The 16,630-nt window shown below is 39.5% G+C and overlaps 1 protein-coding gene across 4 annotated transcripts in view; it reads right to left on the reverse strand.

Moving 5' to 3' along the window:
• LOC136263808 (uncharacterized) overlaps positions 1 to 16,355 on the reverse strand; it is a 72,184-nt gene extending 55,829 nt beyond the window's left edge. For 2 of the 4 annotated variants that reach the window (XM_066058434.1, XM_066058431.1), the window contains exons 1-2: positions 16,263 to 16,350; positions 7,527 to 7,633 (exon numbers count right to left, since the gene is read on the reverse strand). In XM_066058434.1, the coding sequence (XP_065914506.1) occupies positions 7,527 to 7,605 (79 nt within the window). In that variant the 5' untranslated portion in view covers positions 7,606 to 7,633; positions 16,263 to 16,350. Of the gene's footprint in view, positions 1 to 7,526; positions 7,634 to 12,927; positions 12,984 to 16,262 lie in introns of all 4 variants that reach the window. The other 2 variants (XM_066058432.1, XM_066058433.1) reach the window with 2 other exon arrangements.
• Between the last annotated feature and the right edge of the window lie 275 nt (positions 16,356 to 16,630).

Raw genomic sequence — 16,630 nt, forward strand, 5'->3', positions numbered from 1 at the left:
TCAGAACATTACAAGTCACACTGAAGAAAGTTCAGCTATAAACAAGTCATGCACTGTGTAGAGAATTCAGCTACAATTAAGTCACTCTCTAGAGAATTCAGTTACACAGAATTCAGCTACACACAAGTCACTGTGGAGAGAGTTCAGCTACAAACAAATTACCCTTTAGAGTGATCAGCTACAAACAAAACACTTTGCAGGGTGTTCAACTGCAACAAATCAACCTTTAGAGCGATCAGCAATGAACAAATCAACACAAATCTACCTGTAGAGAGATCAGCTAGAAACAAATCACCCTGAAGAGAGTTCAGCTACAAAAAATCACCCTGTAGAGACATCAGCTAGAAACTAGACACAATGTAAGGAGTTCAGCTACAAGCAATCACCCTGTAGAGAGTTCAGCTAAAACAAATCAACCTGCAGAGAGATCAGCTACAAACAAATCACCTTATAGAGAGTTCAGCTACAAACAGATTACCTGTAAAGAGATCGGCTACAAACAAATCAACCTGCAGAGAGATCAGCTACACACAAATCAACTTGTAGAGAGATCAGCTACAAACAAATCACCCTGTAGAGAGATCAGCTAGAAACTACACACAATGTAAGGAGTTCAGCTACAAACAAATCACCCTGTAGAGAGATCAGCTACAAACTAGACAGAAAGTAAGGAGTTCAGCTACAAGCAAATTACCCTGTAGAGAGTTCATCTACCAACAAATAAACCTGCAGAGCAATCAGCTAGAAACAAATCACCCTGAAGAGAGGTCAGCTACAAAAAATCACCCTGTAGAGAGATCAGCTAGAAACAAATCACCCTGAAGAGAGGTCAGCTACAAAAAAATCACCCTGTAGAGAGATCAGCTACAAACAAATTGCCCTGTAGAGAGATCGGCTACAAACAAATCAACCTGCAGAGAGATCAGCTACACACAAATCAACTTGTAGAGAGTTCAGCTACAAACAAATTACCCTGTAAAGAGATCGGCTACAAACAAATCAGCCTGTAGAGAGTTCAGCTAAAACAAATCAACCTGCAGAGAGATCAACTAGAAACTACACACAATGTAAGGAGTTCAGTACAAATAAATCACCCTGTAGAGAGTTCAGCTAAAACAAATCAACCTGTAGAGAGATCAGCTAGAAACTACACACAATGTAAGGAGTTCAGTACAAATAAATCACCCTGTAGAGAGTTCAGCTAAAACAAATCAACCTGCAGCGAGATCAGCTACAAACAAATCACCTTTTAGACAGTTCAGCTACAAATAAATTACCTTGTAGAGAGATCGGCTACAAAGAAATCAACCTGCAGAGAGATCAGCTACACACAATTCAACTTGTAGAGAGATCAGCTACAAACAAATCACCCTGTAGAGACATCAGCTAGAAACTAGACACAATGTAAGGAGTTCATGATCAGCTACAAGCAAATCACCGTGTAGAGAGTTCAGCTACAAACAAACCAACCTGTAGAGCGATCAGCTAGAAACAAATCACCCTGAAGAGAGGTCAGCTACAAAAATCACCCTGTAGAGATATCAGCTAGAAACAAATCACCCTGAAGAGAGGTCAGCTACAAAAAATCACCTTGTAGAGAGATCAACTACAAACAAAACATTTTGCAGAGAGTTCAGCTACAAACAAATCAACCTTTAGGGCGATCAGCAACAAACAAATCAACCTGCAGAGAGATCAGCTACAAACAAATCAACCTGCAGAGTGATCAGCTACAAACAAATCAGCTTGTAGAGAGATCAGTTACACACAAATCAACCTGTACAGAGATAAGCTAAAAACAAATCAGAGTTCAGCTAAAACAAATCAATCTGCAGAGAGATTAGCTACATACAAATCACCTTATAGATAGTTCAGCTACAAATAAATTACCTTGTACAGAGATCGGCTACAAACAAATCACCCTGCAGAGAGATCAGCTACACACAATCAACTTGTAGAGAGATCAGCTACAAACAAATCACCCTGTAGAGAGATCAGCTAGAAACTACACACAATGTAAGGAGTTCAGCTACAAACAAATCACCCTGTAGAGAGATCAGCTACAAACTAGACACAAAGTAAGGAGTTCAGCTACAAGCAAGTTACCCTGTAGAGAGTTCATCTACAAGCAAATCAACCTGCAGAGCAATCAGCTAGAAACAAATCACCCTGAAGAGAGGTCAGCTACGTACAAAAAATCACCCTGTAGAGAGATCAGCTAGAAACAAATCACCCTGAAGAGAGGTCAGCTACAAATAAATCACCCTGTAGAGAGATCAGCTACAAACAAATTGCCCTGTAGAGAGATCGGCTACAAACAAATTAACCTGCAGAGAGATCAGCTACACACAAATCAACTTGTAGAGAGTTCAGCTACAAACAAATTAACCTTGTAGAGAGATCGGCTACAAACAAATCAACCTGCAGAGAGATCAGCTACACACAATTCAACTTGTAGAGAGATCAGCTACAAACAAATCACCCTGTAGAGAGATCAGCTAGAAACTAGACACAATGTAAGGAGTTCAGCTACAAGCAAATCACCGTGTAGAGAGTTCAGCTACAAACAAACCAACCTGTAGAGCGATTAGCTAGAAACAAATCAACCTTTAGAGCAATCAGCAACAAACAAATCAACCTGTAGAGAGATCAGCTAGAAACAAATCAACCTGCAGAGTGATCAGCTACAAACAAATCAGCTTGTAGAGAGATCAGTTACACACAAATCAACCTGTACAGAGATAAGCTAAAAACAAATCAGAGTTCAGCTAAAACAAATCAATCTGCAGAGAGATTAGCTACATACAAATCACCTTATAGATAGTTCAGCTACAAACAAATTACCTTGTAGAGAGATCGGCTACAAACAAATCACCCTGCAGAGAGATCAGCTACACACAATCAACTTGTATAGAGATCAGCTACAAACAAATCACCCTGTAGAGAGATCAGCTACAAACTAGACACAACGTAAGGAGTTCAGCTACAAGCAAGTTACCCTGTAGAGAGTTCATCTACAAGCAAATCAACCTGCAGAGCAATCAGCTAGAAACAAATCACCCTGAAGAGAAGTCAGCTACAAAAAATCACCCTGTAGAGAGATCAGCTAGAAACAAATCACCCTGAAGAGAGGTCAGCTACAAAAAAATCACCCTGTAGAGAGATCAGCTATAAACAATCACCCTGAAGAGAGGTCAGCTACAAACAAAACACTTTGCAGAGAATTCAGCTACAAACAAATCAGCTTGTAGAGAGATCAGTTACACACAAATCAACCTGTAGAGAGATAAGCTAGAAACAAATCACCCTGCAGAGAGTTCAGCTACAAGCAAAACACCCTGTAGAGAGTTCAGCAACAAAGAAACCACCATGTAGAGAGTTCAGCTGCAAACAAATCACCTTATAGAGAGTTCAGCTACAAACAAATCACTCTGTAGAGAGATCAGCTAGAAACTGGACACAATGTAAGGAGTTCAGCTACAAGCAAATCATCCTTTAGTAAGTTCAGCTATAAACAAATCAACCTGCAGTGAGATCACCTACAAAAAAGCACCTTGTACAGAGTTCAGCTACAAACAAATTACCCTGTAGAGAGATCGGCTACAAACAAATCAACCAGTAGAAAGATCAGCTACACACAAATCAACTTGTAGAGAGATCAGCTACAAACAAATCACCCTGTAGAGAGATCAGCTAGAAACTAGACACAATGTAAGGAGTTCAGCTACAAGTATATCACCCTGTAGAGAGTTCAGCTAAAACAAATCAACCTGCAGAGAGATCAGCTACAAATAAATCACTTTATAGACAGTTCAGCTACAAACAAATTACCTTGTAGAGAGATCGGCTGCAAATTAATCAACCTGCAGAGAGATCAGCTACACACAAATCAACTTGTAGAGAGATCAGCTACAAACAAATCACCCTGTAGAGAGATCAGCTAGAAACTAGATACAATGCAAGGAGTTCAGCTACAAGCAAAATCACCCTTTAGTGAGTTCAGCTACAAACAAATCAACCTGCAGTGAGATCACCCACAAAAACGCACTTGTACAGAGTTCAGTTACAAACAAATCACCCTGTAGAGAGATCAGGTAGAAGAATTCACCTTGTAGAGAGTTCAGCAACAAAGAAACCACCATGTAGAGAGTTCAGCTGCAAACAAATCACCCAGTAGAAAGATCAGCTAGAAGAAGTTACCTTGTAGAGAGTTTAGTTACAAAGAAACCATCATATAGAGAGTTCAGCTACAAAGAAATTACCCCGTAGAGAGTTCAGCTAGAAAAAGTCACCTTGTAAAGAGTTTAGCTACAAAGAAACCATCATGTACAGAGTTCAGCTACAAAGAAACCACCTGTACAGAATTCAACTACAAACAAATCACCCTGTATAAAGATCAGCTAGAAGAAGTTACCTTGTAGATAGTTCAGCTACAACAATTCACCCTGTAGAAAGATCAGCTAGAAGAAGTCACCTTGTAGAGTGTTCAGTTACAAAGAAACCATCATGTAGAGAGTTCAGCTGCAAACAAATTACCCTGCAGAGAGTTCAGCTACAAAAAAATCAACCTGTAGAGAGTTCAGCTAGACGAAGTCACCTTATAGAGAGTTCAGCTACAAAGAAACCATCATGTAGAGAGTTCGGCTACAAAGACACCACCATGTAGAGAGTTTAGCTGCAAACAAATCACCTGTAGAGAGTTCAGCTAGAAACAAAATACCCTGTAGAGAGACCAGCTAGAAGAGGTTACCTTGTAGAGAGTTCAGCTACAAAGAAACCATCCTGTATATAGTTCAGCTACATTTCAAGTCACCCAGTAGAGAGATCAGCTGCAAAAAAAATCCTGTGGGGAATAATGGGCATGTAATAAATATATGTATATAATTTGTATAATTACTAATAAAATCAAAAATAATTGAAGTACTAAAATTCTTCTTTAAGTTCTTTTCTTCTTCCTGTGTTAAAGAAAAAAACACATGGGTTAAAAAAGCCCCAAAGTCAGCCATAGGCCGGCTTTGCAGTATACAAATACAAAAAGAAGTGATATCTAATCAAAAACAGCTAAGCTGTAAAAAAAGGTGCGGCCCCCAAAAAGGCCATGGTGAAAAAAGATGTGAAATCCAAGGTGGCGGCCAAGAAATGGCTGTGATGGTAGGTTAATGGTTACATTTTAATAACAACAATTCAGGTGAATTTGGTGCCGCTTGGTCTTGGCACCAAATTCACCTGAATTGTTGTTATTAAAATGTAACCATTAACCTACCATCACAACCATTTCTTGGCCGCCACCTTGGATTTCACATCTTTTTTCACCATGGCCTTTTTGGGGGCCGCACCTTTTTTTACAGCTTAGCTGTTTTTGATTAGATTATTTATAACACCTCAAAGTGCCTGCATTAATTCATCGCCAATACAAGTAAACATACCTAATTTCATTGTTTTCCATCAGCATTTATTAAGGCAGAATCTAGCTATGCGTGAAGGTTGTATGATGAAAATTGCTACATGTATGCTTGAACTGATGGTTTATGGTGATTCCTAAGTTATCGAGCAGGTGGATGGGGAGCAGCATTTAGAGTATATCTCTTTAGGCAGGATTGTGCATGCACATTATATTTTTGTGAACACATTGCTGCTGTGTATACTGTGCTTTGTATTGTCTCATCAGTATGTCATCTGAAAAGGATGGCCCCGACCCATCAATTAAACAACCATCTTTTATAAGAGGCAGTGGATGCAATAATGAAGAAGTTGCTGGAAGCTTAGTGGTGCAATGAGCCAGTCAACATATTCCAGTGTCAATATACAGCACTTGTAGTCTTCTCCCTCTGCGGGGATGACAAATGGCCCGGTGCCGCTTACTATTGATCCAGACTCAAGGGTACCTGTAGGGTCATAGTTTCCCTGTAGGTCCCAACAGGCAACAGTGACTTCTGGGTCAGCATGGGGGTTGTTGACAGGTGTATCAGCCTGTAGCTGCTGGACTTGTTGTAAACATCTGCCATAGCTTTCTGTAGGTCTCCATGGTCCAGTGCCACATGGGGCTGTATTGGCCGTAATTGGTCTAATGGATTGGGGGAACAACAGAAGAATAGTGAACAGCCATGCTCAACTGAGGCTAACAACCAGGTCAACTTGCCCACCCTTCAACCCCCCCTCCCCAAACTCGAGCAATTTATTGTCTCAGATTCTGACAGCCTTGCATTGCAGGCAGGCGACACCCAGACAAAGAAATGGCTTCTGATCAGTGCAGGTCTCCAGCCAATTTGGCTGAGCAGATCCGGAGTACGTACATCGACATGGTGGAGCTGGTCCCATACATCTGTTTACTCCCCTGGTCAACCAGCCGGTCAGCCAAACCCTGTCACCTGGGTCGGGTGGTCACCATTCTCAGAATCAGTCAAGAATTCAAGGAATCTTCCTAGGCTACTTACGACACTGCTGCTGCTGCTGCTGCAAAGGTGGAGCCCTCTCCGCCCAGTCCAAACCTTCCAGACCTACTGGCAAGGTAGTTTTAAAGAGCAGGCTAATGGGGTACTAGGGTTTGATAGAAATGACAGTGTCATGGAACAGAACTGGAGTGAATGTGTGTTGTTATTAAGGATGAGACAAACAATTTGAAGCTTCGAAGTTTTGCTTGGTTTCACTACATTCAGACGCTGCTTTACCCCTCCAAAGCTTCATTGCCATGGACATTAACATGTTAAACCAGTAGCTCAAGTATTGCTATTCCTTGTGGCTGCTGCTATCTACATATTTTTGGCATAGTTGAAGTATAAATAATGGTTGTGATGGAGCTATAACAAAGTGTAGGAATTTCTACTACAGTGTACACCCTAATAACATGTTCATTAATTATTGACATAACAATAGTAGCAAAGCTTCGAAGCTTTGGTAACACTTCCAAAAGAAGTTTCGAAGGATGCATCTGTACATTCATTCTAGCCTTAGTTGTTATAGGCAACTACTTACTTATTAATTGCAGACAAGTAATGTCCGTTGATGTTCTACTTCTAAAAACCAGGTACCCATGCAGTAAACACTATCCCCTGCCACATTATAAGGTATTAAGGCTATGGTGTTATTCATTAAATGCTAACAGATCAAGAATTCTATGTATTTCATAATTCATTAATTATTTTTGCACTTCATTATTTACCACCTTTTTGGCGTTAAGGAAGCATAACTCAAACAAACCATTTTAAACCACAAACAATGCTCTTCTTAACTGCCTTACAGTTTATTTTGAACTGGCACGAAATAATTATATGCCAATATGCCTTAAAGCTAACCTGCCTGTAAGTTTAGCGCAATGTCAGTAGAGTGCTCACACTAGCTATACTTTACCATAAAGCTTCTTTGTCGCCCAAGTGCAGGTGTGGACAGGCAAAACACACTTTTCAGAAAATAATTCTAGGAAACCTGGCACACACCCACAGCCAGCCTTTAGTCAGCTGTGGAGCACACCTAGTTTAAAAACAGTTAACGCAGCACACTATATACAACATACACACACACACACACACCTGACTCATTATTAACCTGCTGTCTGCCAACTAGCTGATCAGGGTTTACCACATTTCCACCATTGTCTTGACCATCCATAATGACTAGATAAACAAGGCTAAGATATCTGTAAAACAGATACAAAGTAATACAGTTATGACAGAACACACCTGTATACATGTAGGTGGTTCAGTTGGTGGGTATCTTAATTTAGTGAATTTTTCACCTACATAAATCCCAGTACATGTATATTTACCAAGAGTTTTTAACGTTTATTGAAATATCTTACTCACACACTCATATTTCAATAAACATTAATTTAAGTCGTAATTAATGGTCACCACATTTAGATCACAGCTCAATTCAGTTACTAAACCATAAAGTGAAAGGACTAAGTATAGAGTGGTAAGCATTTGGCAACTTGCAATGCTTGTTTGTATAGCCACTCTCTCAAGCGAGCAGTAGTTTTCTTGTTCCCTACTATTTCTCTTTATACACATTAACATTCTATGGTAAATATCTTAAACACACATGCTGTGACTTAACTACACATGCCACCCACCCACTGAGCTCCTAATTACACTCTATACACATACACGCATGCACACACAAATACACACGTGAACATATATGCATACTTAATGTCTTGTCATTGGTGTTATGTTTTACCATTTCATTTCACTCAGGGTTATCTACTTTATAAAGCTGTATTATATGCCCACATGACTAAAGAACTAACCAAGCAGCCACTGGTTGCGCTCAAATTTAGCTCAAATTAAATTTGTGACACTCTCACCCCCTAAATGCGGCAACCATATACTGTAATTAAAGGCAGGCCCAGAAGGCCAAACAGTTGTACTATTACTGATATACCACCATGCCATACACAATTAACTACAACAATAAAAACACTACAAGCGTGATCAACTATATGAATAATATATAATGAAGATGGATATAATTGCAACATAATGAAAGCTCAACCATTTTAGGAGAAAGTTAGAAATATTACAACTCAGGATGCACTGTAAGCATTTCAAGGGACTTGGTTAGAAGCATCAGTGTGGGACAGGAGAGATGGTACAGCTTCTAAGGATACTGGATGCATCTCCGATATGCATTACTACACCAGTGGCCAAGTGTTTTGATTAGGTTGCTTGGGACAGTTCGCCAACTGCAGGGGTGGATTATACTAATTATTAAGCCACAACTTCTGCATTAGAGCAGCAACAGCAGCAGCAGCAGCAGCAGCAGCAGCAGCAGCAGCAGCAGCAGCAGCAGCAGTATTGATAGCGGCAGCTGCAGGGATCCTGGAGGTAACTCAGGGGCTTGCTAAAGGTCTGAAATGCCCAAGATTGAATAGTGTGTCACATCTGTGACAAAGTTCATGCACTTGTGGAACGTTTACACAGGACTGGTGAAAAAGCAGTGGAGTTACACAGTTGCATCTTCAAAGTGCGGAGGAGGGTGATGGTGATTGGTAGACAAATGCAACATGTGGCCTCACCTTGCTTCCATATAATACCTCTGCAAACAAGAGTAAATGGACGATATCTGCAATGATATTTTGACGTCACAAAACAAAATGGCCATGTTAGTGTGGGGACTTTGTACAGGAAAGTATTGGGCGAGATAGTGTTCCCCTATGATAGCATTTATAAATTTGAAAAAGGGCGAAGGTGAGGCATATAGTACATAATGCAATACACATAAGCCTAGTTGTTTCTGAATCAAAAATTTTTGGTCTGCTTTTCTTGTTGGAGCATGTTTTGCACTGTCACGGTGTGTTACTACTTCTTACCTTTATTACCTCGTGGTTCCAAACGTAAAAAACTACAGACATTATTAATTTCGAATACTACATGCTAAAGTCTCTTAAGTCCCCACTCTAACATGGCCATTTTGTCACTTACGACATCAAATTTCATCATTGCGGATATTGTCCATTATTCATCATTTGTTGGGTGTTCTATGCCATGTTCAAGCTGAGTGTAATTGTACCAAGGTAAATTTCAATGGTTTTGTGTGACACCAGCTGGGAAGAATCCACACAGAAGAATTGTGGTGTTAGGCTTGAGGCTGAGAGAGAAGAGACTTTGAATTTAGAGCATTAAATACATAATACATTGATAAACTCAACCAGTTGGTAGAGAAACACCTACTAGTTGGCAGTGGTTTCTTGGTTGAGTGAGTTATGCATTGGCAAAACAAGGATAGTATCTGCTAGATGGGCTTGAGGAGCCAGGATCCAGAGTCGGCACATCTGAAATCAAGATAAGGCAACAGCAATAATATTAGATGTATCATTTATGAGCAACATTACCATTAACATGCAGCACAATAACACAATGAATGAGTCGTGAATTCCTTCAAGAGTTCATAACATTATAGGAGGGAAGAGAGTGTCCTACAGTACTTCAGTATAGCCTGTACAAGCGTGTTGCACAAAGTTACGATGCAACACTTACATGTGTAAATGGAAAGCACACTAATGATGCTATGTATACAGAAAGTGGTTTTCTTAGTAGCTGCTCTTTATCAATACATATACCAAGTTTGTCATGAATGATGTTTCTGTTGAGCGTGGCCAGCCATTGACTAAAGAAAATCTATCTATCATAGTGCTGTTTTGATGATGGCGCTCGCTTGGATATTGCTGCTCATAGTTTTTTGGAGCATTTCACATCAACATTCTTACTGTGATCTACAAGTGTTCAGTCCCTATGCTCCAACCTATCATCAATCAATACCAGTGTTGACATGTTACAGCTGTAATGAACAGCAGAAGAGGACGGCTTGTCATCAGAGGGTGTGTGATGTGGAGACGGAACATTTCTTATCACTTGTCTTAATGTTTTTCTGTTGCTAGTGGCTGTGGACCAACTGCTGGTGTTGTTTTTAAGAAGTTGGTTTTGTGCGTTGCCACCCGCCAGGGGAAGCACTACAGTGGAGGCAGCCATAACAGCTTTGATCCTGATGAAAGCAGATTCCGTACAGTTAGGTGAAGACGCAGCACTTCCACAGATAATGTAGTTAACTGCTAATCAAAAGCCGCTAAATTGTTGACTGCGAGAGTTGAGGTAAGGCTGATCAATCACATGTTCCCGGTATTTTATTTGCATGAACGGACTTCCATGTGGTTCATGGCATGGTTGTTGTGATAGTTAGTCTGGTAATAAATACCATAAGGCACACAAATACAGCAGATTTAACAAAACGTAACACAAATTTGGATACAACCAGCAAGATTAAGAGCAGTTTTCATTTGTTCAAACAATGTATTGTAACCCACTTGGATAGTCTTAGAACAGTCCCAATCCAGCAAATAACACTCAGACAATTTCAATATACTAGTACTAGGAGTAGTCTATACGTATATCAGGATGTTATATGCTTAGATATTCAAGTGATAAATCCTTGTTCAATAATTGCACCAGAGAAAAAGAGTAATATAGGCACTGTTAGCTGCTGTAGCTGATAGAATGCTGCTGACTGCTTCTTCTTTATAGCTACCACCTTGGGTACCTATTTTCCAACAAGTCAATTGACTAAGAACCTTCTAACAAAGACTGGTTCCCGAATACCTCAATGAAATATTCCATTAGTTGTCACCATGATACCATTACCACATACACAGATGTGTACTTTAGCTAGGCCTCCCCCATACCTTCCTCAACAGGACAGACCACTGACTACATACCTAATGTTATTGCACAGCCATATGATACTACAGATTTTATTTCACTTTAATAACAAATACTGTATTGTGTTATACTTAACTTTGTGCAATAACGGGATAGCACGCAAAACATGTAATGGCACATAAATGACAAAATCTCTCATCCAACCAGACATTCATTCATTTTCAGTGTATACAAAAGGAGTTTGCTAGGTTATTCACTTGGATATACTAAGGACAGTTGTGGTCACAATCCCACAAGCATGCAAAATTACCTACACTATATTATTAGTACTTCTGGCAACGTAACCACAGTTCACTAAAATTGTTACCAGACTTCATGAACAGTAGCTCATGTTTGGTGTGGTGTAACCCAGTAGTATTAGTATGATTAACAGCTAGTCTCACCCCCAGACCACAAGGGTCTGGTGACATGCAATGCTATGTAGTATAAAACAAAACCTTACAATTTCCATATGACATCACGTATTACGTACTTCTGAGGCATTAATTAGCAATTTTACCACAGTAAAACAATCATTTATCATTGGGCATTAACCAGAGTTGGGGTAGTTACTTCAGAAAAGTAACTAGTTACTAGTTACACGTTACCTTTATTCCATGTAACTTAGTTACAGTTACTTTTCAAAAGGTAACTAAGTAATAGTTAGACTTCAGACCACAGGGGTCTAAGTAATTTAGTAACCCGATGGCCCTGTGTCCCTGTGTCGTGGCGCTACTACAGGGCCTGAGGGTTACTAAATTACTTAGACCCCTGTGGTCTGAAGTCTAAGTTATTTAGACCCTTTATGTAGTTCTTGTACCTTAACATTGTTGACAGCTGCTTGTAACAGAGAAATGTAGCGTTCATTAGTAGAAACAAGCCATTATTCCACCCGGGTTTAAAATTAATTTTCAGGTGGCGATGCGTTGCCAATGCTACCAGTCCGGGTGCGCGTAATAAACATGAAAAGGGTCTAAGTAAACATGAAAGGGTCTAAGTAAACATGAAAAGGGTCTAAGTAACTTAGACACCTCCAAAATTCACCAAATTCACCACCAAAAGGGTCTAAGTACTCTAGTTACTAGTTACTTTTGTAGTATAAATTATGACTTGTATTTACTTTTGTAACATGAATTTTGCTCAGATGTGCATCATTAAGGGATACAAAACATATGTGCACTTGAAATAACAATTCTGTTGCTATTTCAGGTCAGTTTTAATTATTGCTACATCTGTTACTCAAGCTGAATCATAGAGAATAGTACACAGAATCTGTCTACTTAATGTGGCTGTAGCATATATGGCACAAAAATTTGCTTTTAAAGCATAATTAGTTATAGTTACAATGCAACTATTGTAATTAGTTACCATTGTAACTTAGTTACTTTTCAGACAATTACTCCTAGTTACAAGTTACTAGTTACAAAGCAAGTAACTAGTTATATTACTAGTTACTTTAAAAGTAATCTGTTACATAACTTAGTTACAAAAGTAACTAGTTACCCCCAACTCTGGCATTAACATACTAAAAGGATGATAGCGTAGCTAGACTGGTTTTTGATATCTCCAAAGAATGTCCCGTTTAATAGCTATGCAAATTTAGAAAATACAGTGGCAAGTTGTGCAAATTTAGAAAATATGTAGGCGAGTAGATGGAGCATTGTATTACAATATCAGAAAGTAGACAAGCTATGCCACCATCCTTCTAGTATATTAATACCAACTGGTAAGCAATTACCTGACTGTAGTTGTTTGGCTGTTCGTGTTAGCAGAATAATGAAATACGCACTCCACCTGTACAAATGCCACACCATAGATAATAGACACCTATGGCCACACCATTTAGCCTCACATGTTTCAGATTTGCACTTATCAATATTATCCCCCCTCCCAGGCAACAGTGCGGGAAAGGTGGGGATTTCAAAACTCAATTTCCCGACCTGTGGGGACACGACGAACATCAAATCCCCACCTAGTGTCTTGCCCAGTTTACCTTGAGGAACAGGCTATTCTTGTAGGAGGTGGATAGCCTGTCAAGTCGAACAAGCAGTACAAAGATTTGGATGGTCAAATCATAGATAGTAGAGGGAGGGATTGGAAACTAGGGGCTATTTCTACACATTGACACATTTTATCCGCGCCTACGAATTAGTAAACCAAATATTTCGCACCTTGAAGGTGTTACTCTGTGTACATTCGGTGATTCTATCGCATAACTTTCATATGTGGAAACAGTAAGTTCCGTCAATTTTTTAAAGCTCTGGCGGGAATCCTTGGCCGATGAAAATGACCATCCTTGGGTGTCCTTCAGGTAAAGTAAGCATTGGAAGGTGAAGAAAAGCATAACTTGAACAACTTCCAAAGTGAGAACTGCTTTATGTGCATATATATCTGCGTTTCAATGAATTTACCCCATTTTCACTTTTGCCCAAATTTTTTCCTCCCTCTTATTGTTGTACATTAGCTCGCATTTGCACCCAATTTTACACAAACGTTAGTGGTGTGATATTCTTTGTCAACGTGTACAAATGAGTTTAAATTAAGCTGCAGTCTATCCGTTATCTCTCAATGAAAAGTATGACATATCAAATTTTTTCCTCCCTGTCAAGGCTGTATGCCTTGACATTTTAGACTCGTTTTCTGTGAGCTTGCTTAGTAAACAATGCTGTATGTTACTGTATGTATTAGATGTCTAGTAGTAAAACCGATTTAAATTTATTGTTTTTACTTTTTGGTATGTTTTCAGGAAATAACTTGCTATTGGGAATTTCATGATATAATAAACCCTCTGTTGTAATGTACATAAATTCGCTAAATTTGTGTGGTATGAATTTTATAGCACTCTGGTTCAGTCACTATGTGACTTAGCATGGTTAAAAACCATGGTTTTGATTGCTCATGTATGCATAGTGCTTAATAATATTATTGATACTTGTATTGGGTCTTGTATAGGAATAATAATCATCTGGGAATAATTTGATTTGTACACTGCATTCATTTTAACAGAATAGCTTGCTGTTAAGGAATATGGTCATGCCCAAGAGATCTCGATTAACTGCTCCAAAGCGATTGGCTAGTCTACGTCGCTTTGGACAGTGATCCAGTAGAAATGTCCTTGGATCAATATCACAGAATCAGAGTGAGTTATATGCATAATTTTTTGTGAGTATTTTACAGTTTATTCTGTGTGTTTAGCCGTTAGAAATGAGAGTAATTAATGTGCAAGTGACCGATTCAAGAAGTAAAGGTGGGCAAATAGAAGTAAAGGTGGGCAATGTTTTGTGCCAAATTATTAACAGCGTAAATGTGAAAATCATGACGGGCAATGGCAACTGCAGAGGGGGAAATAAACGAAGCCATGATCTTGAGGAAGCCCAATTACAAGCCTTTGAAGAAACGACGAAGTGATCGTAGAAGATAACGCTCACAGTGACAGTGATTCTGTTTGAATAACTAATTTTATTGATTGTATAAATGAATTTTTTACTCATTTAATTATTCAAGTCAGATTAAAATTGTGGTACACATACAATAGTAATTGTTAGTGATTAAGTAAAAAGTGAGCTTCAAAGTCCTTTGGATTTACCAGTGCTCTTTTTACTCTCTTGTTTATACAACTCTACAATAGAATTGACAAAGGAAAACCCTCTGATTGTGACCCACTTCTTAATGATGAGTTGCAAACATTCTCTTCCTGCATTGCTCCATTACGCCTGTCAAGCACCAGGAAAACTGGACATCATCATCTGATATTATTGCATCCTCCAGCCTTGCTCGAAATATACTATCCATCTCATCAACCTTGTCTAGTTTTAAGTACCTTCGGATGCAATATTCTATAGCATAGAAGCAGTGAAAGCCTTGATCTGTTATAAGAGTTAGTCCACCTTGGTCAATCCTATTTGTCCAGTCCTCAGAACTGCAACAAATGGACTATTGGTGTTTGAATCAGTTGTGTTAAAATATCTACGATGGGTTTGTCATCAGGTAATTTTAATCCATCCTTGATCTTTCTCAACACATACCCAGCAACATAACGTACAGCATTTTCCTCATCAGAAGTTAGACTTGCTGTTGTTACTTCCTCTTCACACAAAGATACTGAAGCTGGCTTTAGCTTCATTTGAAGAAGCTTTTCGAACAACTCTTGAGAGAAGTGTTGGTAAAACAATGGATCACATGGTATTTTTGCTACATCAAGAAAGCTTTTCCATCCATTCTCAAAACTCTGAAAGCTTTTCCATCCATCCATTCTCAAGCTTTTCCATCCATTCTCTCTAGAAGGTTCCTTAAAGGCGTCACTAAACTTGTTGGCAGCTTGCAAACACGCCTTGGCTGCTTCAGTTGGAACAGTGAGTCCGTCATCACTTAGAACAGGTGTAATAACACTTTGAAATAGCTCCTTCGCATCGACATTAACACGTGCTGTGCTGCTCACTTCAGCCATGCCGGCCTTCTAACGGCTAAATTAGCTAGTGGCATGCGTGATGATATAGCTTGCGTGCTTGTGGTTGTAGGTGCGAACAAAAGGTGTCAAATTACCTTCTTTTTTTTTCTATTATTATTATTATTAACATTTTACAGTGACCAGCACTGAAGGTCTACAACAACATGTGCTGCAGCCTTAGGATTACCTAACCTAGTTTCAAGGACTTAAGACTTAATGACTTATACAGTAGCTGGAAAGGTGTAACAGAAAAGGGGCCAAAGTAAGGAAAAAATCCCTCCAACCCCAGGAATCGAACTGCAGGTCACCCAATGTCTAGTCGGGGCCACACTCAGTCTTCCTCCAGGAGGGATGGATTTTCTTCCTTAATCCTAAGGTATTTATTTAATACCTAGTTTCCAATCCCCCCCTCTACTATCTATGGTCAAATTCCCCACTAGTGGGGCAATTTTTTAACGTAAATCAGATCAAATGCCCCCCCCCCCACTATTGCCCCATGTACGCCCGGGAGGGGGTAGTGAGGCTTAACATTGATAGGTGCATAAGATTACGGGTAAAATTAATTAACGCCGCACCCTATGACATCGCTTCAAACCGCTCTATAGTCTATATATGAACAGCAGTACCTTACGTGATTGCTAGACCACGCAGAGTTTCACCAGCAGATCATCATCGACGTTCACCATTGATATCACGTGTTCATGTGAACTAAAACCCACAATTGAGACGTCGAAAATTTTATAATTAGGTACTCTGACAGCAGAGCGCAGCTAGTCTCGTGCCCAGACCGCTTTTTTTCTTATTGTGTGGGGGCGGAGAAAAAAAGGGTCTGGTGGATCTCCAATACATTTTTTGTGCAGCCAGATCTACAACTTTTAGGGATCGTTGATTAGTGGTGATGGATAGCAAAGGTTTGTTAACGAAGCGACAATAGGAAATACGGCGCGCGTTTGCTTAGCAAGGCTGAATCCTTGGGTACGCGCGCCGTATTTCC

The sequence above is a fragment of the Dysidea avara genome, chromosome 8 (genome assembly GCF_963678975.1).
Source record: "Dysidea avara chromosome 8, odDysAvar1.4, whole genome shotgun sequence".
NCBI classification, from domain to species: domain Eukaryota; kingdom Metazoa; phylum Porifera; class Demospongiae; order Dictyoceratida; family Dysideidae; genus Dysidea; species Dysidea avara.